At 42.0% G+C, this 27021-nt stretch overlaps 2 protein-coding genes across 5 annotated transcripts in view; both read right to left on the reverse strand.

Annotated features, from left to right (window-relative positions):
- LOC128845301 (beta-1,3-galactosyltransferase 1) overlaps nucleotides 1-27021 on the reverse strand; it is a 372678-nt gene that overhangs the window by 17874 nt on the left and 327783 nt on the right. For 2 of the 4 annotated variants that reach the window (XM_054043777.1, XM_054043778.1), the window contains one exon: nucleotides 12631-19129. The exons of the other annotated variants lie outside the window; for them this stretch is intronic. In XM_054043777.1, coding sequence (XP_053899752.1) covers nucleotides 17919-18899 — 981 coding nt within the window. In that variant the 5' untranslated portion in view covers nucleotides 18900-19129 and the 3' untranslated portion in view covers nucleotides 12631-17918. Of the gene's footprint in view, nucleotides 1-12630; nucleotides 19130-27021 lie in introns of those variants that run through there. 4 annotated transcript variants of the gene reach the window in all.
- Nucleotides 17919-18899, reverse strand: LOC128845254 (beta-1,3-galactosyltransferase 1). Its single transcript, XM_054043653.1, has one exon. The coding sequence runs from the start codon at nucleotides 18897-18899 to the stop codon at nucleotides 17919-17921; it is 981 nt and encodes a 326-aa protein (XP_053899628.1).

A 27021-nucleotide genomic window follows, 5' to 3' on the forward strand; every position in this document is an offset into this window, starting at 1 on the left:
TGTTCACACCCTTTGAGGGGAAAACCCAAAGGGCTGTGATGAACAAATGCTCATCTCCTCAAGAGTTCTTGATGTGGTGTCCTCCAAGATTCCCCTCTTGTTCACCATGTATGAGCGTCTGCTAGGGGAGATTGAGAGATGTCATGCTTTGTTTCCTTCTACGTGAAAGCAGATTCTGCAGCCTTTTTGCTTTTCAGCTGCCCAGGGGAGGGATGAAAGCTACCTGCCTGATGCTTAGTGAGGGTGGAGTGACTTTGATTTGTGTCAATTGTTGGCAGTCATTCATTTTAATTTTTTAATGTATCCAAATTATAACTATGGATGAAATGTAATTAATTAAAATAAATACTATATCTGTGGCAAACAATCCAAACACCAGATACTTAATTACCTGGAACGCAGTAATGCTGAGAGAGTAGTAGGGGTGATTCTAGACAGAGGATTAGACATGAGTTTTAATTTGATATGGCAGCAAAAAATGTCAAAGGGATTTTGGATTGCATAAACAAAGGCACAACAGGGAGATAACAGTCACACTCTGCACAGCCCTGGTGCAACTGTGTCTGTGATATTAGTTCAGTTCTGGGTACCTTGCTATTACCAGGATATTGACAAACTGGAGACAATTCAGAGAACAGAAGCTAAAAAGATTAAAATGCTGAAATGATTTATGAAGAAAGATATTTCTAATCTGGCTAAAAGGATAACAAGCTGTGTGTTCTGAAGGGTCTGAATGGAATTGAATGTAAGTAATTATTTACAGTGATGCAAGGCAATTGGACAGAAATAACGAGAAGAAAATGAAGAAATGTAAAGTTCCGACTGACTATCAGTAAAAACTTCCTGATAGTGGAAGCTATCAGGCTGTGGAATAATCTCCCCAGAGAGGTGATGAAAGCCCATCATGTGATGCTTTTAAAATTAGATTGGACAAAGCAAAAGAAAATGTACTGTATGGAACCTGGACCCTGATCCTGTATTGGGTGGGCAGCTACAACCATGCTAAGTGTCAAGGCTGGATCCCCACTTTGAACTTTAGGGTACAAATGTAGGGGCCTGCATGAAAACTTCTAAGCTTAACTACCAGCTTAGCTCTGGTTCGGCTGCCACCATTTCAAGGGATTCCCTTCCTGGGAAACCTTGAAAAACCTTCACCAAATCCCTGGTGAAAACAAATCCAAACCCCTTGGATCTTAAAACAAGGGGAAATTAACCATTCCCCCTCCTTCCTCCCACCAACTCCTGGTGAATCAAGATCCAAACCCCTTTGGATCTAAAACAAGGAAAAATCAATCAGGTTCTTAAAAAGAAGGCTTTTAATTAAAGAAAAAGGTAAAAATCATCTCTGTAAAATCAGTATGGAAATTAACCTTACAGGGTAATCAAACTTAAAGAGCTCAGAGGACTCCCCTCTAGTCTCAGGTTCAAAGTACAGCAAACAAAGATAAACACTCTAGTAAAAGGTACATTTACAAGTTGAGAAAACAAAGGAAAACTAACACGCCTTGCCTGGCTATTTACTTACAAGTTTGAAATAGGAGAGACTTGTTTAGAAAGATGTGGAGAACCTGGATTGATGTCTGGTCCCTCTCAGTCCCGAGAACGAACACACTCCCAAACAAAGAACACAAACAAAAGCCTTCCCCCCCCAAGATTTGAAAGTATCTTGTCCCCTTATTGGTCCTTTAGGTCAGATGCCAGCCAGGTTACCTGAGCTTCTTAACCCTTTACAGGGAAAAGGATTTTGGAGTCTCTGGCCAGGAGGGATTTATAGTACTGTACACAGGACAGCTATTACCCTTCCCTTTATAGTTATGACACTAAGATTCCTTGAATTCACTCTGCTGGGCACCAGGCAGGATCTGGGCCCTAACTTGTAAATTCTTCAGGAGATGGACTGAGTCTCCATCTGCAAAATAGGGACAATAACACTTCTGCCTTCATGGGGACAGTGTGAGGATAAATTAATTCATGTTTATAAGGTGTTCAGGTTCCACTGTGATGGGGAGCTATGGAATCACCTAGATAAATAGAAAGGATGTTAGCCAGCTAGAAGAGACAGTATTCGACAAGGGTGAAGATGGAAGGAAATGAAGGAAAGGACAAAAAAGAGATGGAAGCAAATCAAGGCAAAGATTCAAAAGTCATGAGCCAGAACCCCCAAAATCATGAGACTTGCCAAAAAATCATGGTGTGTTCTTTGGTGGTTGTTTTTTTTTTAAAGATGATATTGTGGTTTTGGGCTGTCTTTTGGTTCTTGAATTTCCTCTGCTCTCCAACTCCCTGCCCCCCATCTGTACTATATCTGTACAGACCCAGGGAGGTCCTTGGCCACTCTTTCCGTCCACACAGTGTATTTTTCTCATTCACACAGTAATTCACATTAAGAGCTTTTAGGTCTTGCTCAACATTATCCCTCCATCTTCTTGGTCAGCCATGAGATTGGACACCACAAGGCTGACTTTGCAAGAGATGCTTAGCTGCAGTCTCTTCTCTGATTCTAACTGCATGCCTGACCCACTGGAGTCATGGGGATTTCACTACAATTACTATACTTGGTTTACCCATAGACCTCCCACGGTTCCCTATTAGATCGTCTCCACATGTTCTCCCTTACTGACTCCCAAATTCATCTCAGCACTTTATTTTCACAGGATTTTAGCTGTCTTTCTGACGTGTGTGTGTGTTTGTGTGTGTGTGTGTGAGAGAGAGAATTAATGTTGCCAATGCTTCCAAATTTATTAAGGTGATTTTGGTCCTGCTGAAGGAGCTCTCACCCCACATCTGCCCATCTCCTGCCTAGCATTTGATTCTGACCCGACCCAGCCCCCACATCAGTTCTGCCCCCACAGTCTCACCTCTACTCCTTCTACAGCTCCTGGTGTTCTTCATCACCCACCCAGTCTATGAGGGGGACTGCAGCAGGGTCCCCTTCTCCATCTTCCAGGCTGGAGGGGCAGCTCGAGGGGCTCTTTGCCCACCCTTCCCAGGCCAGGTACTGCAGGGAGGGAGAGGAAGGGGAAGGAGCAGAGGAGCTGTCCTGTTGCTCATGGGAGGGATGGAGGGAGTGGAGTTGTCCCTTATGCTGGTCTCTTTCTGCTCATGTGGGAGGAGGGAGTGGGTCACCTTGAGCAGCTGGGCTCTTTCTGCTCCCTGCACTGTCCTCCCATCATACAAGAATGGTGTCTGCTCAGGGAAAGAACACAGTCTGATTCCCGCAGCAGCCATATTTGGCTGCTCTTCCCCAGGAGGTGGGGTTGTGGGTAAGGCAGTCAATCAGCTTGGGTTTTCCCCCAGGCAGGGTTGAATTTTGGGAGCGGGCTGGAGCTTCAGGCCTCATTGTGAGACTTTCTCTGGTCTCAGCCAAACTTGTGTGACTTGCAAAGAAGTCACAGGAGCTGGAACACTGTAAAAGTGAAAATGAAACAATAGACAGGACAGATACATGTTAAAAATGAGAGAGAATGAAAGTAGGAAACGGAAGAAGAGAGATGGATACAGAAATGGAGAAAAAGAGAAGGCACACAACTCTAACCTGAGTAGCTCTGTGTTCATTCTTGTGGGTAACAGGGTGGTCCATCTCTTTTAAGGGTGGTGGGGGCCCCAGGTGAGCCAACACTTGTTCCAAGGCATGGTCCTCTTAAGAACAGGTAGTTAAGGGACAAAATCAGGCCTGCTAGGAAGTGGGATGGTGGCAGTTCTCCACGACTCCTAGGCCGAAGGCCTGGGAGAGAAAGAGAAAGACCTGCAAGTAGCTGGAACTGTTGAGGGATAAGCCTCTGCTGAGGGACTTGCATGCAACAGGAATGTGCTGGGTGAGAAGCCCAGCTATGATGGCCGCATAGGAATGCAAGCCTGGAGGGAGGTGGCATTGATACCGGAGGCCATTATAAACTTACAAAATTAAGTTGAGTTGGGAGAAAAGGGCTGGAAGGTTTTGAGTGTTATTTTATGGTAATAAACGCACCCAGGAGGGAGCAGTATTGTGAAAACACCAGTTGTGTGGTGGGTTGTTTGATGCATGACAGAAGGTAAACTGAGGAAGTGGCATGGCCTGAAGCCAGATTGGGTAAGCCCTGTTACACCACGGTTAATTTGATATATTTCTCTGTATAGAAAGGTCAAGAAGGAAGGGAAATTTACTTCGCATTTTGCTGATCATTGGGGCAAAAAATCTTCCAGATAATTGAAGTTTAGGAGACATGGAGAATTATCTTTGTGCCACCACTTTTATTTTTTCAGTGCAAGAACTGCATAAATAAAAGCAGAGTGAGAAATTAGAAAGAAGTTTGTACAACTAGAAAAGGTGAAATTTGGGACATCTGCTGTGATTAGATAGGCGGTGAAATTTGGGACATCTGCTGTGATTAGATAGGCATGTGTTTGTTTCGCTGCCAGATAGGGTTTCAATGAACAGAAAGCAGCAAGTCCCTGAGTTCCCAGGGAGCCAGAAGGTGGTGGATAGATACCTCTTTATATAACCCCTCCTGTCAAGAGGAAATGTATTATACTATGCCTCTCAGTACACAATACCCAGTACAGACGGTGAACTCATAGATATCCATATTCTACTTTACTTGATGACCCAGGTAATTATAGACCTGTCAGTCTGACTTGGATCCTGGGCAAAATAATGGAACCGCTCATACAAGACTTGATTAATAAAGTATTATAGGAGGGTAATTTAATTAATGCAAATCAACATGGGTTTATGGAAAATAAATTATATCAAACTCTTTTGATATCTTTGTTCTATGGGATTAAAAGGTTGGTAGATAAAGGTAGTACTGTTGATGTAATATATTTAGATTTCTGTAAGGCATTTGACTTGGTACTGCATGACATTTTGATTAAAAACTAGAAAAATGTAAAACTAACAGAGCACACATTTAATGGATTAAAAACTGGCTAACTGATGGATCTCAAAATGTGATTGTAAATGGGGACTCATCATCAAGCATGTATGTTTTCATTCAGGTCCAACAGGGATTGGTTCTTGTCCCTATGCTATTTTATATTTTTATCAGTGACCTGGAAGGAAACCTAAAATAGTCACTGATAAAATTTGCAGATGACACACAAATTGTGGGAGTGATAAATAATGAAAAGGACATGTCACTGATTTAGAGCAATCTGGAGTGCTTGATAAATTGAGCTCAAACACACACTATGCATTTTAATACAGCTAAATGTAAATATATAAACCTAGGAACAAAGGCCAAACTTACAGAATGGAGCACTCTATCTTGGGAAGCAGTGACTCTGAAAAAGATTTGGAGGGGTTATGGTGGATAATCAGCTGAACATGAGCTCCCACTGTGATACTGTGGCCAAAAGAGTCAATGCAATCCTGGGATGTATAAACGGGAATCTTGAGTAGGAGCAAAGAGGTTATTTTACCTCTGTATTTGGCACTGGTGCAGCCACTGCTGGAATACTGTGTCCAGTTCTGGTGCCCACAATTCAATAAGGATGTTGATACACTGGAGAGGGTTCAGAGAAGAGCCATGCGAATGATTAAAGGATTAGAAAACATGGCTTATAGTGACAGATTCAAAGAGCTCGATCTATTTAGCTTAACAAAAAGAAGGCTCACGGTGACTTGATTACAGTCTATAAGTATCTACATGGGGGACACACATTTAATAATGGACTCTTCAGTTTAGCAGAGAAAGGTATAACATGATCTAATAACTGGAAGTTGAAGATAGATAAATTCAGACTGGAAATAAGATGTACATTTTTAATGGTGAGAGAAAATAACCAGTCATTTACTCAGATTTGTGGTGGGTTCTCCATCACTGACAATTTTTAAATCAAGGTTGGCTGTTTTTCTGAAAGATGTTCTCTAGGAATTATCTTGGGGAAGTTCTATGGCCTGTGTTATACAGAAAGCCAAACTAGATGATCACATTGATCCCTTCTGGCCTTGGAATTACGTATCTATATAGTGAACATGTTTGATTCAAACTGGAGTGTACAGATTTCTATGTACTTGACTTTCCCCTCTGGTATTCTTAATATCAAACAGTTATTTGTTACTTGTTAAGTGCTGTATCGTATATAGAATAAGAGGTGGTCTCTGCCACAAGGGGCCTTGCAACCCAAGAACCTGACCAAGCTCCTGTTGACTTTATGGGGAGCAGGAGCAGGGCTGAAATTAGATACAGGGAATCAACAGATATGAGTCCCACTGAAATTGATGGGAATTGCAGCTGCCTAACCCGGTTCTGAATTCAGCTCTTATTGTTCTGTCCAAACATTATCTCCAACATACCAGATAAAGTACAGTGGCTGCAGACCATAATTTCGTTCAATAGGTTTTAATTGAGTTGTCTTTAAGAATATGTGAACAAAATCATGCAAACCCTGAAAAGCCTTGCAACAGAGAGGTGTTTTGAGATAGGTTTTAGAGGTGGAGAGGGATTTTGTGGCTGAATAAATAATCAGACATTTTAAGATCTGCCAGCTTCCTTGTGTCTTTCCCTGTTCTTCTCCTTCTCATTTGCACACTCTCCTTTTAAAAATGTTCTCCTAACTGAACCGTGACAAGCATGAGGTGACGTGACAGCAAAGGCAATGACACACTGGTTAGTACACAGGGACGGTAGAGCATACCTGCTGTCAGTCATTTAGTCTTCTCCCATTTACCTAAACCCCCTGCTAGTGCCAGAAGATGGTGCCACACGATATAATCTTATGCTGCTTGCTTGCTAGCACTTCCCTGCATGGCATTTAACAGTCTTGACCTGGCTAGAGAGACTGCTTTTTACCCTGGAAATAAAGGAATTACCAGATGATATGCATCAGGGGACTTGGTTACTCTTACCTATTTTGAACCTGACCAGCTAGTCAAATTTCAGGCCCCTGGGGATGTTCCAATTGGGAGTAGAAATTAATGATGGAGCCTGGTATTTTCTTTGATGCAATCTTGTTTATTTACAAGGAGTGTACAAGTCCATGAAGGAACCAAAAAAACAGGGGATCATAGAATCAAATATGCGGGGCTGGAAGGGACCTTGAGAAGTCATCAAGTCCAGCCTGCTGCCCTGGTGCAGGCCCAAGTATACCTAGACCACCCCTGACAGGTGTTTGTCCAACCTGTTCTTAAAACCCCCCAATGATGGGGATTCCACAACCTTCCTTGGAAGCCTAGACCTACTACTAGAACTACTCTTTTATTTTGAATTTTTTTTCTAATATCTAATATAAATCTCCCTTGCTGCAGATTAAGTCCATTACTTCTTGCTCTACCTTTAGTGGACATGGAGAACAATTGATTACCAGCCTTTTTATAATGGCCCTATGAGTCTCATTCCCAAGCCTGTAGAACTACCAGGAAGAAAACACCTCCGTGCTGCCACCCAGCAACTAGGGTTACCATTCGTCCGGATTTACCCGGACATGTCCTCCTTTTTGTTCTAAAAATAGCGTCCGGGGGGAATTTGTAAAACACTCAAAATGTCCGGGATTCCCCCCCTCCCCCGGCAGAGCAGAGCGAGCAGCTGGGAGGGCTGCAGGAAAGTCCCAGGCTGGACTCTGGAGCAGCTGTAGAGGAGCCGGATCCGCCCTGCATTCTGAGCCGGCAGCTCTCCCCTGCAGCCCGGTCCAGCAGCGCTGTGCAGGGCCAGGGACCGGGTTTTGTTGTGCTGGGGAGCGCAGCCATGTGTCCGGCTCGGCTCGCACAGAGGCCAACACCCTGTTCTGAGCAGCAGGGTAAGAGGGCCAGGGAGGTTCTGGAGGGGGCAGTCAAGAAACGGGGAGGGGCTTTTTGGGGGGAGTGGAGAAAGTTTTGGGCAGTCAGGGTACAGGTAGGGGGTAGGGTCCTGGGGGGCAGTTGGGGGGGGTCTTAGGAGGGGGCAGTTAGGGGACAAGGAACAGGGAGTCTTAGGTAGGGGGTGGGGTTCTGGAGGGCAGTTAGGAGCGGGCAGTCAGGGGACAAGGAGCGGGGGGGTGGGGAGCTGGGAGTTCTGGGGGGGGCTGTCAGGGGGCAGGAGTGGGGAGAGGGATCGGAGCAGTCAGGGGACAGGGAGCAGAGGGGTTTAGATGGGTTGGGAGTTCTCGGGGGGGCTGTCAGGGGGCAGGAGTGCGGAGATGGATTGGAGCAGTCAGGGGACAGGGAGCAGAGGGGTTTAGATGGGTTGGGAGTTCTGGGGGGGGGCTGTCAGGGGGTGGGGAGTGGTTGGATGGGGCGTGGGAGTCCCAGGGGTCTGTCTGGGGGTGGGGGTGTGGATAAGGGTTGGGGCAGTCAGGGGACAAGAGGCAGGGAGGCTTAGATAGGGAGTGGAGTCCTGGGGGGCAGTTAGGGGCAGGGGTCCCAGGAGGGGGCAGTCAGGGGACAAGGAACGGGGGGAGAGTTGGGGGTTCTGGGGGGGCGGGAAGTGGGAGGGGCAGGGGCGGGGCTAGGGCGGGGCTCCTCCCGTCCTCTTTTTTGCTTGCTACCCAGGACCCAACATGGACACAGACCATGGGAAGTTCCGCCTAAAGGTGTCTGACTGGCAGCCTCCCCATGTCTCCTGCCTGGTATAAGTCCAAAGGAAGCGTCTGAGCAACAGTGTGGCTCTCCTGTATCTGCCAAGACCGTTCCTGCTCTTGAACTCCTGGCTTTGACTTTGGCTTTATTTGGACCTTGCTTCCTGACCTGGACCCTGAAACCTGACAAAGTCTGCTCCTTGCTATCCAAGCTGGCCTGATATTGACTATTAACTCCTCCACTACTCTCAGCCTCAGGTTTGACCCTGACTGACCTTATCAGGATTCTGACACAGCCCTTAACATATTTGAAGTCTGTTATTAGATGCCCCTCAGTCTTCTTTCCTCAAGGCCGAACATGACCAGTTTTTAAAATTCTTTCTCTTAGGTCATGTTTCTAAACCTTTTATCATTTTTGTTGCTCTACTCTGGACTCCCTCAAATTTATTCCCTTTTTTTTTTTACATTTTCCAGGGTAGTTTTGAATTCTAATCCTGTCATCCAAAGTGCTTGCAACCTCTCCCAGCTATGTTATCTGCAAATGTTATAAGCATACTCCCCACTCCATTATTAAAATATTGAATAGTACAGGACCCAGGACTGACCCCTGTGGGACTCCACTAGATACATCCTTCCAGTTTCATACCTAACCATCTAACTATTCTGTGAGTATGGTCTTCCATTCAGTTTTGCACCCATTTTATAGCGATTTCTTTCTAGACCCCATTTCCCTAGTTGGCTTATGAGACTGCCATGTGGAAATGTGCCAAAAGCCTTACTAAAATCAAGATATATCATTTCTAATATGTTATTTCTACAGCTTCGCCCCTATCCATTAGGCCAGTAGTCTTATCACAGAAGGAAATTAGATTGGATTGTCATGATTTGTTCTTGACAAATCCATGCTGGCTGTTCCTTATAACCCTATTATACTCTAGATGCTTACAAACTGATTGTTTAATCATTTGTTCCGGTATCTTTCCAGGTATCAAAATTAGACTGACTGGTCTATAATTCACTGTGTCATCTTTGTTCCCCTTTTTAAAGACAGGTACTATGTTTGCCCTTCACCTGTCCTTTAGGACTTCACCTGTCCTCCATGAGTTCTCAAAGATTGCTTCAGCTAGTTCCTCAAGTACCCTAGGATAAATTTCATCAGGCCCTGCCAACGTGAATACGTCTAACTTATCTAAATATTCTTTAACCTGTTCTTTCTCTATTTTGGCTTGTCCTTCCTATTGTTAATATTAATTGGGCTGATTATTTGGTCACCATTAAACTTTGTAGTGAAAACTGAAGCAAAATAGGCATTAAAAACCTCAGCCTTCTTGATGTCATCAGTCATTAGTTCTTCCCTGCTGAGTACCTGCACCTCCCTTTGTCTTCTCTTGTTCCTAGTGTATTTTAAAAAAACCTCTTCTTATTGCCTTTAATTTCCCCTGCTAGGTGTAACTTATTATTATTATTATTATTTTTTGCTTTAGTTACTTACAGCCCTAAACCTCCTTAGTCAGCAGCAGACTCAGCTCTTTCCTCTAGATTTATCAAGGTCACAATGTCCTTATAGGCTGCTGCTTTCTTTCTTTCTTTCTTTCTTTCTTTCTTTCTTTCTTTCTTTCTTTCTTTCTTTCTTTCTTTCTTTCTTTCTTTGTCTGTCCCCTTCTCCTCCCCACCTCAACATTAGCCTTTTCCACACCCACAGACACATTCAAACCTGGTCAGAACAATACCCAGTGGAACCCTCCACCCACATGGTGCTAGTTTCTGGGCAGACTCTATTCAGCCTTGTTTTAGGTGTGGCCCCTTAGCTGTCTCCTCCAGGTATCTTAAATAAAGGGCATGCTCACACATCAGTTTCAGCGAGGATTTAACTCACTCCATAACAAGGTTCAACACAGCTCATAATACTACCATAGTTTCCAAGGGGTTAAAGAAAGCAATACTTAGCTCAGACTAGATGATCTTAATGATCCCTTCTGGCCTTATCTAGTAAAACAAAACTGCAATTTCTGGTCATCTGAGATACATAACCCACAAAGGGATGTGCTGTATGGGGTTTGCTCACCTCAAATTGGTGATTTTTAACTCGTTCCCTAGTTAAGGACAATCTTCTTCACAAAACCACTACTCATAATTCTGTACAAGAACACATGTAACACTGGCTCTGCTGAGAAAAAACTCGAGAATAAACCTCCCCTGGAGAATAAATCGCATTTCATTCTTGGGCCCCTCCAGGAGATGGCTGAGGTCATTGCAAGAGCCACAACATAGAGCCAACATACTGCACAGAACTAAGAGATTTTATAAAGAAAACTAAATGGAATTTTTTTTTCTTGTGGACTAGGCACATCCACTAGAGACAGTGGAGCTGACTTGATTATAGATACAGTTGAATCAATAAGACTTATTTATTCTTCTCTAGATGCCTCTTTTCATAAATTCATATTTTTAACAAGAGAAAGGTAAGCAGATATTATTCAGGACAATGTTTTATGCCATATGGATCTTCTCTGGTACATTGCTCAATAGGCAAGTTTCAGCACTTTTTTAATATATTGGTTTCTCTTACAGCAGTGGGAATTCATTTGGAAATCTATGACAACCAATTAAGTAAATGAGAAAATAGAATGCTTGTAATTGAGATAATCAAGCTATATGAAACCCACCCTGCTAGTACTAATATTCATACATTTTAAGATGTACATTAATTACATGCAGTGTAATGGGTACAATTAGATTTAGGCTGCTGTTGTAAAAACAGGAGAAATCTGTGACAGTAAGATAAGATGTTTCTAAAACATGAAACTGTCAGTTGCTTTATCCCTTTTAAGGTGCAGATGTTGCTGAGGCCACTTAGGCCTGGTCTACACTATGGGGGGGGGGGGGGGGGGGATCGATCTAAGTTACGCAACTTCAGCTACGTCAATAACGTAGCTGAAGTCAACGTACTTAGATTGACTTACTGTGGTGTCTTCACTGTGGTGAGTTGACTGCTGTTGTTCTCCCGTCGACTCTGCCTGCGCCTCTCGCGACGGTGGAGTACAGGAGTCGACGGGAGAGTGCTCGGGGGGTAGATTTATCGTGTCTAGACTAGACACGATAAATCGACCCCCCGCTGGATCGATTGCTGCCCGCCAATCCGGCAGGTAGTGTAGACATACCCTTAGAGACACTTCCAGGGGGCCTGACGATGCTGTGTCTGAATTAGAGTGTCTAAGGAGAGGTCGACAGTTGCTGAAACTGATGACACAAGTAACAATACACTTCTGATTTGTGAAAGCAAGAGTTTCTCCTAGGAGGGGGTGAAAGAACCTCTCCCTTAATTTCTGGGACTAGAAGGAACTTTGGGTTACTGAAGCCAAAGGTTACTGAAGGCCTGAAACCAAAGTTCAATAATCTGGGACTGTTCAGACTGTGCTTCTTTGAAGCAAAGGATAACCCAGTTTATTGACTGTTGATTGGTTGAGTCTCTAGGAAGCCTACAGAGCTGTTGTCTGACATGCCTCTGTCATAGAGGGTCAAATAGTATTCAGATACACAGGAGACTCCACTTTCCCTCTATTTCAATACATTCCTTTACAAATTCCTAGCTGCTTCAGTATGGGTTCGTTTTCTCCAAGTTCATTGAGATTGTATTTGGCTCTGGCATAAATTGGATCCAAATTGTGACTGCAACTAGCTCTTGTATTGGTGTAAAAGGGACAATGTCACAAGGAGACTCTCTCCACTCCATCTAGGGGCCAGTGACATTTGTAGTCCTTCCTAGAATCTCTGAGGTTCAAGCCGTCCAAATGATTGTGGGAAGCAGTGGGGCCATGGCCCCTCTCACACTCCTCGCTGGATAGCAATGTTGGCTAGCACCAAAGAGAGAAGTGCTTTACCATAGAGCTCTTGGAGGAGCTGTGCCTTGCTAAGGCAGCATACTTGGGCAGTTGGGCTGCACCCCATCTTCAGCTCAGATCTGCATAGCGTGGCTGCTTAACAGCATTAGCTGGGATTGTCAAAGGAGCTGAAAATGAGCTAGGCACCCAATAGCCCCCTTTGAAAAAGCCCAGCTCTTGTCAAGTTTGTTTTAAGATTGACTCTTCAGGGTCAAAAACCATTGTACATTTGAACAATGTGTACATTAGCTTGAGGAAATCAATACAGAAATGATGATCAAATACAATAATTTCTCCTTTTGTTTATTTTTCCCAATGTTTAAAAAAAAATCATCTTTTACAGCACAATGCTCTTTCTCATGGCAGATATGCCTATACATTAGCATGGTGCTTTCTGATAATAGTTTACATGTTGAGAAAGAGAGAGGTGAAGCAGCGAACTGTACATTGACACTGTCAGTTTTTCATTTGTCTATTCGGTTTTTTTTAATTTGACATTTATACAAAAAATAGTATCTTGATTAGCAGCTTGACTGGCAACCCCACAAAACCCTAAATAATACTTTGAAAGAATTCACTTTTACAGACACTTACGGTAGATAAAACAATATATACAATTTTAACAAATAAATACATAAATACAGCCATTCATATATAATGATACACCTAAAGTTCAGTTGCTATCAACACGCTTTTCTAATTAATTACTTCCTTCATTTATAAATTGCCCTTGCCTTCTATATTTTAAAAAATATCCCCATAAAGAATCAATATCTGTACTGAATCTAAATATTAGGAAAGATGGAAAATGAATCTTGAGTACTCATTGAAGAATTCCCAAGTCATCTGACAGGAAAAGCTACAGTGAAAAATTCCTCCAAAAGAGACATTTCCCACCTCCCCTTCCCCTTCTTCCCCCACAGCTTCTTGGTACCATGTGCTTTGTTCAGCTACAATTCAATCAAAACCAAATATGACTGTATTCATATTTTGATTAAAGTGATTTAAAAATCCAGCACTCTTAAATTGTCAAAACAAAATCACCTTTAACACAAATATTTGTTTTGATTAAAGGGGGCCCAATGCAAACATTGCTTGTTGCTATTTAACCTTATTTAGTCCAACACAAACTCTTTTGGGTTAGAGGGACAGTGTGCTGGTTTTAGGACCAGCCATATCCCTTTCCAGATATGGTTTGCATATTCTATTTTTTGAGTGATGAGAAAATACTAAATCCATATCATGGTCGTAAAAAGCTAGTGAAGTACAGTATCAGAAAATTAATAAAAATAGAAAATTAGTTCATGTTTTATTTTACCTGACATAAAAAAGTCTTGTATATTCAAAAGTTAGGGCACACATGCTTAAGGCTCTTGAAGCACTGGACAAACATAATGCCTAACCCGGCTCCATGCATAACAGAATATTACATTGCAAGCAGACTCTACACAGCTGAATACAGAAGAAAATGCCTTCAAAATATATGTACGAGTTCCATGATGAATATTTACATTTCTGTTGAAAAACTATTTATTTATAAACACCAGGAAATAGTATTTTCAAGATGTACTTGCTAATCATTAATGCAATTTTTAGGCTGTCTGAGGCAGTTTGCTCATAAAGGAGGAAATTCAAGGCCCTCCAAGCTCAAGCCCTGTGATGATGGGAATAGGAGCCCTGTGACCCTCATGGGCTACAGAGGGGTGGTCTCTCTGCTTCCCCCGAATAGGCTGAGCAGAGTGTGAATGGCTGGAGGTGAGTTCACAGGATTTATGAGTTTTTGGATCCAGGGCCCAATATCCCCACACAGTGTGCGAAGATACAGCAGAGGCTATTCCAGCTTATTGGTTGGAACAGTTACAGTAAGTGTTTATGGAGAGACTGCATTGCAGTCTGTGGTTTACCCATGAGCTGGGGGTGAATTCCATCTTTCACCCTCCATTTAGTTACTGGCACATAGTTGGGCTTGAGTGTGAAAGGATGAAGTTCACTCTGTGTGTGTGTGTGTGTGTGTGTGTGTGTGTGTGTGTATGTGTGTGTGTGTGTATATAAAATGCATATGTGCAAACAGTTGAACTTTGTTTTCTTAGAGTTCTGAGTTTGGCAGGAAGCAAGAACAGCTTTATCAAGGGCAGCTGAGACGGATATATCTTGATTTCATTGTAGCAAATTCAGTGTTCATAGCCAACATTTCTGGATTTTTTCTAAGGATACGCATGCAACTGCAGTTATAAATTAGCAGCAGCTATTGGGCTAACTACTGTATGGCTTCACTTCTAACTCTGAAGTAAAGCTCAATACCTATTGTTTTCATTCACTGCACTATATAGTGTGGTTTAAAGGCCAAATCCTCCTCACCTGATTTATACAAGTAGTTCCCTTGAAATCAATAATACTGCTATGTGAATAAGGTGAGCAGGATTTTTCACTAGCATGTAAGCTCCTGGGTGGAGGAACGCTCGCTTACTTGTTTATAAAGTGCTATGTACACCTATGGCATGATATTAACAACAGATAATATTAAGGGCAAAATTACATCAGAGATTTCACTTAAACAATGAATCAATAATTTCATACTATTTCCCCATGGATATCCTGAACGACATAACTATCCTTCTGTACTTACACAACACTGGACACCAGTGATGGCTGAATAATCCATAGCTATAACTTTTATGATGAATTTTGCCTCTTTCAGTTTGCAAACTGTGAACATGCAGCAATATTTTTGAATTCTTTTTGCTGAAATTATTTTCTGAATAATTTCAGCAAGTAATTCTTGGAATGTATTGTGGCTGAAATTTTTCAGACAAAACTCTTCATGCAAAGATAGCCTTTTTCAAAAATGATTTTCTTTTGTGAAAAAATGTCAGTTGTCAAATTTGTTTTTATGAAAAATGCTGTGCTGCTTTAATTTTTTAAGAAAATATGTTGTGTGTTGTCAAAATGGTTATAGAAATGTTCACTTTCTTAAAATAACTTTTCAGAACATGAACATTTTAGATAACCATTTTGAAAAATGATGAATATTTTACAAAGAATGCGTAATAGTTGCATTTTGAGCACATCAAAACAAAAACAAGCTCAACATTTTGAATTTTTTTACAAAATTATTTTTGGATTTTTTTGACCATCTCCAACTATAATTAATATTTGAAATTTGAGTTGTTTTGATTGGACATTTAGGTCACCTCGATGAATGAGGATGTCTGTTACTATCAGATTTTGAGTGAGAATTGTCATGTTTACCAGGTGAAAATTCAATTTCCATGAATACTCTATACTATTTGTTTAAATCTGTTTGTTCCAGTGAACATCCTGCAAGAATATTAATTGAAAGCACACTTGTGTGAAGGCAGTGAAAGCACATTGCTTTAATGATTCAAACAGAAAATATTTTTCAGTAATCTCACTCCACTAGTATTCATAAAGGTTGGAGAGATGTGCTTCTGGGATCTATTGTCGTCTCATTATATGCACAGGCCTGAGACAGGAGTAGAGAAGAGCAAGCATGAGAAAGCAGGTTACGCTGTAGGAAGATAGGGTGACCAGCTGAGAGGAAGAAAATATCGGGACACATTGAGGGGTGTGGGGGGTGCTGCCTGCGGAGCAAAAAGAAGCCGAGGACTGCCCAGCGGAGCAAAAAACAAAACAAAAACCAGTGCTGCCGGCGGAGCGAAATATTGGGACGGTCCCGATTTTATCGGGACGTCTGGTCACCCTATAGGAAAAGGCCAGGGAAGGAAAGGGAATCCTAAAGGGGAAATGCATTTGTACCTAGAGGGGAAAATTTAAATTAAGTAGTCACATGTTTTGTAGTCTGAAGACCAAATTCTGCCCTGGGATCTGTGTGCCCAGCTCCCAGGCCCTGATTCAGGAAAGCACTTAAGAATGTATTTGACGTTTAAGAATGTTCTTGAGTCCCATTGACTTCAATCCCATACTTAAAGTTAAGTGTGTGCTTAAGGGCTGTCCTGAGTTGAGATGCTTTCCTGAATTGGGCCTCAGTGACTTCTTGGTTTAATAATGACTTCACTGGTAGCTCCATATATGAAACAAAGACTAGAATTTGGCTTATGTACGTGTTGCTTCTAAATATTCTTGATTTTGCTGTGAGGATCTATTCTCCCCTTGAGAGATCCACATAACTGCTATTATACTTTCCTTCTGTTGCCCAAGAAAGAATTGACTGAGTATTTTTTGTGTTGTCCAAATTCTCCTCTGCTACACTGGTATAAATCTTGAGTAATTACATTTTCTGTAATGGGTGCACTGCGGTAAAAAGCAGAATTTAGCTCTAAGAAAGCAAAATGCTTTAAGTACCATATGTTGTGTTTAATTTTAATGATATACTGAGTGATGTGGAGATGGTAAACTTGCTTCTAGTCAGTAAGACAGTAGGAAAGGATTGTTTTATTGATATTTTCCATTATTCAATAAAATTACATATTTGCTATGGCAGACACTAATTTATGAAAATTCTATTGGTGATAATACTGTCTAGTCCAATAATACTGTACCAAAATAGTATTGCTGTTAGTGCGTATATATCTCTACGAGTCCTAAGTAGTACTAAGGAGATATGCTGCACTTGTTTTAAAAAGAAAATGTTAAAGTATTTTAAGTACCTTTATCCTGAATACACATTTGAGTTGATTTTTAGTTTTTGTTGCACACATTTTCTTTGTCTTGTATTTCACACACAAATTATATTTCATTGTACGATTATATTAGATAGGGCTCTTTTAGTCAGGGGGAATTATGTGGTTTTATTATATAATCCACATAAATGCCACCTTTTTGGGGCATGTATTTTATCTTTGGGCAGGTTGTGTTGTTTCTAAGACCTACTGTATTTTGATTTTCAATGACAGGTTTCAGAGTAGCAGCCGTGTTAGTCTGTATCCGCAAAAAGAACAGGAGTACTTGTGGCACCTAAGAGACTAACAAATTTATTAGAGCATAAGCTTTTGTGGACTACAGCCCACTTCTTGTTATATTCACACTTGTTTAAATTCTGCCTTTCTGCCAGTAATAAACTGATTTTTAAACTGCACATACTGTGCAGTAAAATGTACATGCCAATACAGGTGTATAAAATCAGTGCAAAGATAGCACTCAAGCTGTAAATACACACATTTAGTATATTTTTTATATTTGTGTGTATATTTATGAATAGAGCCCTAAAAAAAGACACTTATAGCTTGTGAGGATGAGATAAAGATGTTAACATGGTTCTTCATTTTTTAGGGCCAGACTCTCATCTCAGATGCATGGGCATGAATTGTTATGCAGCTCTGGTTAGCTACTACTGTTCTTATACCTACAGGTGCAAGAGCTTATTTTTTTTAATGTTGTTATAGGGAGCAATGACTCTGAGATTTGACGCTGGCCCCTGTAAGTTGCGTAATGTCTTTATGAATAGAGTCTGAAGGGTGCAAACCAGGAGTCAAGACAAGAATGCAAAATCAGTTATTAAAACCCTCCTCCAAGTTAATTTGCCTATAAATTATCCGATTCCTTTCTGCCCAAATAAAAAAAAAAGTATTTACATCTGTAAAAATCTTAACATCTGAGATGCTTCTTGCTTGACATGTCATTCCAGATTCTGTGCATTTCTTCTGGAGTTATTTGATGCACTGTGATCACTCTGCGATATCTACACAAACTGTAGGCCATCTTCCAGTGATTGAAGCCACTGTTTTGGAAAGGGTGAATGCCAAGCTTCCGAAGACAGAGTCCCACGTACACATCTTCCAGATGAAGAAGTCTGGTATGGAGGGAGGTTTTGTAAATCAGTTCTGCTACATCAGCTGAAAAAATGTAGCCAGTGCCTGAACAGAATGGTGGATAATTACTGTCAGGATACAAATCTCTGGGCATGTACCATTTACTGCGGACATCCCTTATTGGTCCTCCATTGATGACATAACCAGTAAAGTACCTTCTCCTTGGCTTGGTGTTGGGTTTGAGCAGTTTATAAATAAGGTTATCCATATTTACAAAAATATCACTGTCTGTCTTCATAACATACTTTGCTTTTGGACAAAACGTGGCCACCCACCTCATACCCATTAACGTTTTAAGAGTAAGGTTATGATAAGAGTCAATGAAGTCCTCAACAATAATGTCATGAAAAATTTGACTTTCTTGCTCTACCATCTGATTTAATACAGGATCTGCATTCTTCCCAAGAAGGAAGAGAGTGGCAATTTTGATGCCTTTAAAGTTGTTTTCGTCTCCCCAAGTCTCTCGAATTGCTTGTCTTGCATCAAATTCTTTGTGAGTCGTGCTGATCAAAATGACTAGGAAAGGGATGCTCTTCTCACACTTATTAGGCTCATTTATAAGGAAATCAAATGAATGTGGATTTATAGGTCGAGTTCTTATATTACCAAAGGAGACATTTTTCCTGGCTATCGATATGGTATTGAAGTGTCTGTGGCCAGTGTAGGAAGAAGTAGGACGAGTTATACTTAAATACCAAAGAGCACTTGCCCAACAAACTACTGTCAGAACATATAAACATGAGACCTTTGAAGCCATTGTTTCTGTAGCTCCTCTATTCAGTATAGTGAATAAATAGCCCTCTTACCATTAGCATCTCTATGTCCCGCAAAGGCAGCATATTATTAACAAACCTTAAAGTTCGATATAGAAAAATAACTGTGTAATTGTTCATGGATCTCAGATGGAGGATATTAACCCTGAAGATACTTTTTTCTTTCTTTCTTTGTATAGTAGCAGCTTCTATTTCTTGGTATTTTCATTTATCTCTGAAAAATATGAGAAAAAGATTTCCATTGCTATGTCATATATTCTTGAGGACAATTATTATGATATAAGAGTTATCATTCTCCTGAATTTTATTTCATGAAGTCCTTTGATACAACACACTGTACTGGAATATACCCCTCCTGGACGAACATGTTTATGATATATACAGGCTAATAATTCATCTTGTATTATATCCAATTGAAAAGACTGTTACTGTATTTTAGGTCATCAGTAAAATTTAAAAGGGATTTGCTGGGAATTCATCTCCTTCTTTAGGACTACCACAATCTAGCATAATATTTTAAGATAAATTATAAAGCATTTTACATGAAAATATAAGATAAAATATAAATTAAGTAAATGAAATATTAAAATATAAGTATAAATCATAAATTAATATTTGCTTACAGTCTTCTTTAATAAGGCATACAGGTCTTGTAGGACAGAATTAGTGGAGTATGGGTATGGATATCTACAAACCCAGTTTTAATACAAATTGTACTAATATGTGCCCTGGCAACAATTAAAATTAAATTAAGCAGGTTTGGACTAGAATCCTGTTCCTAAGCACAATAACCATAATAGGGAAAAATATGCTGTCATAAAACAACCCATAATAAATCCATGTAAAGATCTGAATACAAATATAGTAGAGACAATGGTAGGAAGATGTGATTATAACATCTTTTCTAAACAAACAGTGCAGTAGCTTTCTGCAGCATTGCTCTAGCTAATACGGTGCCTCATCTACCGTAAATATTGCCCCAGTATAGGCTTATGGTGATTGTATTTTCAAAACAATAAACTGAGATACTGTTATGGTAAAATTTTTTGAAAGGTTGCAAAATATTCATGCGAAAGTACACTTTTTTTTTTAAAGAAGTGCTGGTTTTGCTACTGTCTGTTACTGACTCAACAGACACATGTGCATATTTATTGGAGGGGAGAATTTTTCCTGCAACATAGGCTATTCTACAGTTACAGGTGCATGTAGACTACAGACACTACACATGTAGCTACATGCCACAGGGAGGCAGGCTGCGTCCACACTTGTCACTGTGATGTGTAGCTACATGTCACAGGGAAAGACTTCAGCAGTGTAGACCTGCAGGAGCCTTTCTCTGTGTGTAGCTACACATAAGTGTAAACACAGCCTGCCTGCCTGTTGCGTGTAGCTACTTGTGTACTGTCTCCCCACTGCAGTGGGAAAAGACTCAGGCAATGGGGAGATAGTGGGACACTAAACTGAAGGCACAGCTGTGGCATGTAGAGAGCTGTGTAGGGATATATACCTTAGGGCTGGGGTTCTCAACCTTTTTTCTTTCTGAGGACTCCCTCAACATGCTAGAACAACTCCAGGGCCCAGCCGGGGTGGGGGAACTCGGGGCTCCGGGCCAAGGTGAGAACCCTTGGGCATAGGTGTGGTTTGACTTCAATTTTTTTGGGCAGGGGCAAGGGCTGGCGGGGCTCTGGCCAGCTCTGCACAGCAGGGTCCAGGGAGGGAGCGCCAACTCCAGCCTCTGACTCACCTCAGCAAGCCACCCACCTATCTGGGGCTGTGTGCCGGTGGCTGCTCCCCCAGGGCTCTGCTGGGCTGGAGCCATCTGGGCAGCTCTGACTGGCTGCATGAGCAGTCAAAGGAGGCTGGGAACTGAGGAGCAGCCACAACCCTGGCAGGCACCAGCAGCAGATTAGGGGAATGCCATGGCCGCCCACTCCATGGCACCGCCAGCCAGAGGAGCCGCTGCCCTGCACTGCCTGGCTCCGGCTTCCCGCCTAGGACCTGGCCAGAGGGCGAGGCCTGAGGGGGGCTGGGGGAGTGGAGGAGGGGGAGGAGTGGAGCTTCCCCAAGACTGCCCCACTCTGGGTAAGGCACTTCAGTTTGGGGGGCAACACCCTTGTGCCCCTTCAACTTGGCCCATGGGCTCAAGCTTTCTGCCTGCGTTGTGATTTCAGCCCCGCTCCACTCCTCGCGGCAGCTGGGAGGGGGAGAACTCAGGGTTTCAGCCCCATGCTGCTCCTGGCTGCAGCAGGAGGGAGCTCGGGGTTTCAGGCCTGCCCAGTCTCGGCTACAGCTGGCGGGGGGAGGGGGAGAGCTCAGAGTTTCAGCCCCATGCTGCTCCTGGCTTCAGCCCCACAGGGTGAGGGGGCACCGGGACTTGGGGCTGAAACCCCGCGCTGCTCCGCACTTCAGCCCCGTGGGGGGACCCCAGGGCTCAGGGCACCAGGTTTCAGCAGCGGGGCCCTACGGACCCCTGAAAGGCTTGCGGACTCCAGTTGAGAACCGCTGCCCTAGGGTTCAGGCTTGTAGGGCACTCTACACTACTCTGCTCGCTTAAGCGGTGCTTCACCATCTACACTGCTAACTGGCTGTGCAGTGACTGTACTCTATACACCACCATAAATGTAGCTATAGCCTCAGTGTTCTGAATGAATATATCATAGAACACTGAATAAGTGCTGTTACATTCATTTTGAGCAAAAGAACAGCTTTAATAATGTCTATGCTCATTTTGGGGCCCCAGAAAGAAGGTTCTGGGAAAATTGGGCTCATGTGCTACTGAATTCAAAATGTTGCCCTCTGATGCACAGGTGCAGCTGTGTTTGAAGTAAACTGAGGTTGTGTGCATATTAGTTGTGTGGCAATCCCCTCCCCCCCCCATGGACTTTCCTAAAAGAAGCAGATTGATACAGCAAAAATAAAGAGGAAAAATGTCACTATAACCCTATCTTCAGATTAGGAAATTTCTTTTAACCAGGAAGTGGAAATAAAGGCTGTATTGCCATGCTCTACAGCATTCTTGCTACAGAGTACACATGGGTAAGTAAAAGGTTAACAGAAGCCTGAGAGACCAATTAGCCCACCTGATTACACCTGGAAACTGTGTCAGACTCAATTTCTTATCAAATCCAGCTGGGGAGGAGGTAAAGGAAGGAACTCAGAGAGGGAGGAGAGACCCAGAAGAAGAGGAGTTTTGAGTTCCCTATCTAAGGGAAAGGAACCAGGAGGGAGTTACAGCAATAGAGCTAGCCCTGTGGTGGGCACAGAAACAGGGGCAAGGCCCCGGGGAGGTAGCCCTTTGGGTTGGCATTCTGGAAGAGGAACAAGGAGCTGGGGAGAACAGAGAAACTGAAAGCACAAGCCCAGGGGGGTGGTGGCATGGAAAGCAGTGGTCTAAGATGTTTGTTTTATTTGGGGAGTTTGAGTTCTGCTGAGAGATGCTGGGCAGAAGCCCAGAAACCCCTGATTCTGAGAAGAGTGAGATTGAAGAGGAGCCCAGGAGGGCTGGAAGATTTCAAATTGATGACTAGTACTGTGAAGGCCACAGTTTATTTGAGATACTGATACACCAGAAGGGGTGAGGATGTACATAACTTGGCTCTAGGGCTGAGTCCCTAGAAGAACCAGACCACCACAGGACCCCAATGGTCATTGGAAGGAGGGGGCTGAAAGGAAGGTCCTGTAATGCTGCATCCAGCTATGAAGGGGTATGCTGATTGGTGAGTTCTCTCTTCTACGCAGATACAAAACTTCCACATGAGAAAGTGTTTTTTGTAATCTAAGATCATTTATTTGTTCAAGTTATGGAGTGAGTTAAGGAAGGAGTGGCAGGCTCAAATTGGAATTTACTTTGTATAAGCCCAACTTCTAGTATTTTAGTATTAGGTTTTGCCTTTTCTATTACTTATGTGTTTTATTATAAAAAAAATATAACTTTTGTACTGTGCATGGGAAATGAAAATGGTAACATATTGAGAAAACAATAACAGTGTTTTTGTACTGGCTAGAGTGTAATGTATCACTGGAGGTGCTATCACTCTTTTCAAGTGGTCAACCTGTATGTTCAAGCCTGTTCCAAAGCCCATTGATTTTAATGGGTTTTAGAGCACGAGGGCGAACATTCTGAATAGTCATGTTGTGCAGCGTAGCAGCAATCCTGACTCCATGAGGAGCCCTGGATTTGTCACAATATTCAGGATCTTCCCTTATTAATCAATAAGCTAAGTATACAGGAGTAATCTTTTTAAAATATGGCCTCTGTTTGTGCATATGAAACTATTCACCACAATCATCTGGGCATGCAATTTTTTGAGCACCCCCAGTGGTGAATGCAGTTAGCATTTACATGCATGAATCCCATAGTGGCGTTAGTGAGAGTTAGCCCCTCCACTCTCACTAGTTTGTTAAATTCAGTAGAATTGTGGGAGCCCATACAAAACTGAAAAAATAAATCCCCTAATCCAGCAAGATTTCTCAGGACTTTTAATCAGCTCTGGCTGAATTGGGATCAATAGGCAACGACTACAATTTATTATTATTATTATTATTATTATTATTTTTTAAAAAGCTTATATTAACTACCACTTTGAGACCAAGATACAATTCAAATTGGGATAGGTGATGCTGTGTTGTGAATGAAGATTTTATAAGTATGAATTTGAGATGCCATGAGTGAGCTATATAGTTCAGTGTAGGTCAGTTGTGCAATCATGATACATAAAATCTTTATATTGCACTATACCAGCGGATATTCTGTATATGCTACAGAAAGTGGTTTAGGAAATTTTATAGTAGATTGGGTTCTGGCTTTCCTTATCCCTTCTCTAATAAATATAGGCAAATTAGATACCACACATAGCTGTACAGATTTCTGAGGGAGAAGAAAATTAACTAGTACATTTTAGAAACTGTAAAATTGCATAAAATAGATTTTTCAATCCATTATATTGTGATTTTAAGGTCCCATGTATTTCGTGATCTAGCAGGGCTAGAAACTACAAATGTCTCATACCAGTAGGAAGAGAGATTCCTAGCTTTCTCATTAGGGTAAAATTTTCATTAGATATCGGATCTTAAAGCCAATACTCATCCAAGAATGTTCATTTCCCATCCTGGCCCTTGGGCTCATGTAACTCAAAATGAAATTTCAGTTTTCTGGTGTACGGTATTAAATAAAAATGGTGGTGACCCAAGGACCTCTTAGTGCCAATTGGGAGAGGGTACAGGGAATGCATAGGCTTTTATAGGGATCTCCTGGGTCAGATATTTGCGTAATAGTTCACCAATGGGTGAGGTCTCCATCAAGAGCCAGAAGCCCACTGGTCATCATAATCATTGCAAAATGTATGTACAGTAATATGTAAGGAGTTATGTGTCTATACTGAAAATTATGTTCTTAAGGTCTGGGAGTAAGGCAGGTCACCAGGAGGTGACACTGCTTGGAGATGTTCCTTTCAGCAGGAGGTAGCAGATGCCTATCTCCCAGTCTGGTCATTTGTGTAGTGTATGCCTCTCACTGTATGCCTATTTGTGTAATGAGTCAAGGGTGGAATGAAGGACTGCAAAATTGACAAGAGAGGAAATTTACAGGATGAAATAAACAGCAGGAAGATGTGCTGTTTATGAATAAAGACCAAGTATTGTGCTGGTCTATCTTGGGGTGCAGGGGAATGCACACAGTCTTTCACGTAGGAGGTAAGCTGACAGTGTGCTTATCTCAGGAAAAGAATCTGGCTATAAAGCACTGCCAGGATTTTGGGTGAGCAATACTCTACAAGACAGGAGAGCATCTTGTTAACATGCTTTCTAAAGCCTAGATTAATTATGATTTTATTTTATATATAACCATTTGTTTCCAATACTTTTACTTGCTACTATTTAAATCTCTGGGCTTTGTTAAATAAACTTAGATATGTTTATAGTGAAAACAAGTTTAAGTGCTGTGGGCTGAGCAGAGGGGTGATCTGAGGAGGAGGCAGTAAGCTGGGGTGTATTGTTTCTGTGGAAGTAGCAGATCTGTGAATACTACAAGTGTTCAGTGGAACAGGAGCTGGACACACAGGACGATGCTCAGAAGACTCGGCTATTGGAGTGTGCCTATTGCTAACCCTGTACAGGGCCTCCAAGGCCTAGAGGGGATGACTTGTTGCCCATGGTAAGTGGCGATGGAGAGCTGACCCTCAAAAGGCACAGACATGGCTTCCGATGCTAAGAGCAGGTGGTAGTGAGGTGCCTTCCAACCTTGGGTACCCTAAAGGAGTGTCACAACGACCGTTTGAAAGCTGTTTCTAGGTTTGGAATATTAAACATAGCCCCAGTAGTAAGCTTTATGTGCAGAACGCAGGTGAAGTGTTCAAAGGTACATGATAAATACAATTTGTCACATGGTTCTGCGGGTTCACCTGATTTAGAAATATCTCCTAGAGATCACCATCCCATATGTAGGGGTTGTGTGTATGTAACATGTATAGTATGTGTGTATGTACTTTAAAAGCTTCATTGGTTTCCTTTGCAAACATAGATTTTCTTAGTTTTATGATGACAATGGTAAAAACAAACAAAAAATAGCCCCCCCCCAACATACAGCAGTGACTTATTTAGTCACCCAGCAATTTCAGTAGCTCCCTGCGTGTTCCTAGTCTGTTAGAAAAGAAAATAGGAGGATTGTTGAGAACTGAGAGAGTGAATGATTGAAATGACATCCCACAAATTGCAACAGGGTGTGGAAGAGTATTTAAGATTTAATTTTATTTTTTTAAAGAATGTGTTAATATGGCATTTTTATTAGACGACAGGGTATCTAATATCTAAGTGGGATGTAAATATTGCATTTGACTTTGATAGCCAATTCACTACTTGCTTCCAGAGTATGTCAAGTCAAGTTTCATATCAAGAATACTAGTACTGCATGCACAGCAAATATTAAAGCTTTGTTCAGAATACTAGATTTCGAATTTACTTTCTCTTACAAAAAGTTTTTAAAATGCCACTTTACATATTAGCTTTAAGTTACCAGAATCTCATTGTTAAAGATCTCCATTATCCATTCAGGATCTGGTGGCATTTTAAGCTAATCGTTTTTTAGATACCCTCAAATCAGAAAAGTTAAACCTGCATATAACAGATAATTGGTATAAGGTAGCTATATTCGTAGTACAATAGGCTTGGGCAAATATAGTTCTTTGTGTTTGGTTGTGTGCTACAATAAAAGTTCCAGGTTTTCTGTTTGTTACCCTTTTTGTGTTGAGCATTTGGCAGGATATGTCAATATGCTCGACTTTACACTTTCATGGAGCCTCAGTATACACAAATACACAAACTGTGAGGTTCACTGAGAATATTTTCATGAGCTGTCTGCACACAAATTCCAAAGCTAAACGATTTAAGTATTTTTCTGTGCTAAATAATGTTAGCAATATTTAGAGCAGGGAAGAACATAGAGAGTGGTGGAATTCTAGGGCCCCCTTTAGCACATCAATTGCAGGGTTAGGTAAGGATCAGTCACTTTTTTTGGTTGGCTAATGGACAAAAGATCATGTCACTAATTAATGCTGTTGCACAGTGGTATGAATCTGGTGTCACAATAATATATGGATTTATTGGGCAGGGGAACATAGAGCAATCTATGAGAGAGGGAATAAGCCAGTAATTGAGAATGTCCAAGGTTGCCAAGTACTTACATTAAATATGCAGGGGCGGCCCTATGTTTTTTGCTGCCCCAAGCACGGCAGACAGGCTGCCTTTGGGTCCGCTGGTCACACGGATTTGGTGGCATTACTGCAGGTGATCTACCGGTCCCGTGCCTTCGGCATACCTGCCACCGAATTGCTGCCGAAGCCGTGGGACCAGAGGACCTCGCGCAGGCATGCCGCCAAAGGCTGCCTGGCTGCCGCCCTCATAGCGACCGGCACGCTGCCCCCCGCGGCTTGCTGACCCAGGCACGTGCTTGCTGCACTGGTGCCTGGAGCCGCCCCTGTAAATATGGCTCTGATTCAGCAAGGTACATAGCTTTGACATTAGTAGGTCTAATTGTGTGCTTAGTATTAGGCATGTGATTAAATTGCTTGCATGATCGTTGACAGTAGCCAAAATCCTTTGTAATGTGCTGCA

The sequence above is a fragment of the Malaclemys terrapin genome, chromosome 11, assembly GCF_027887155.1.
Source record: "Malaclemys terrapin pileata isolate rMalTer1 chromosome 11, rMalTer1.hap1, whole genome shotgun sequence".
NCBI lineage: Eukaryota > Metazoa > Chordata > Testudines > Emydidae > Malaclemys > Malaclemys terrapin.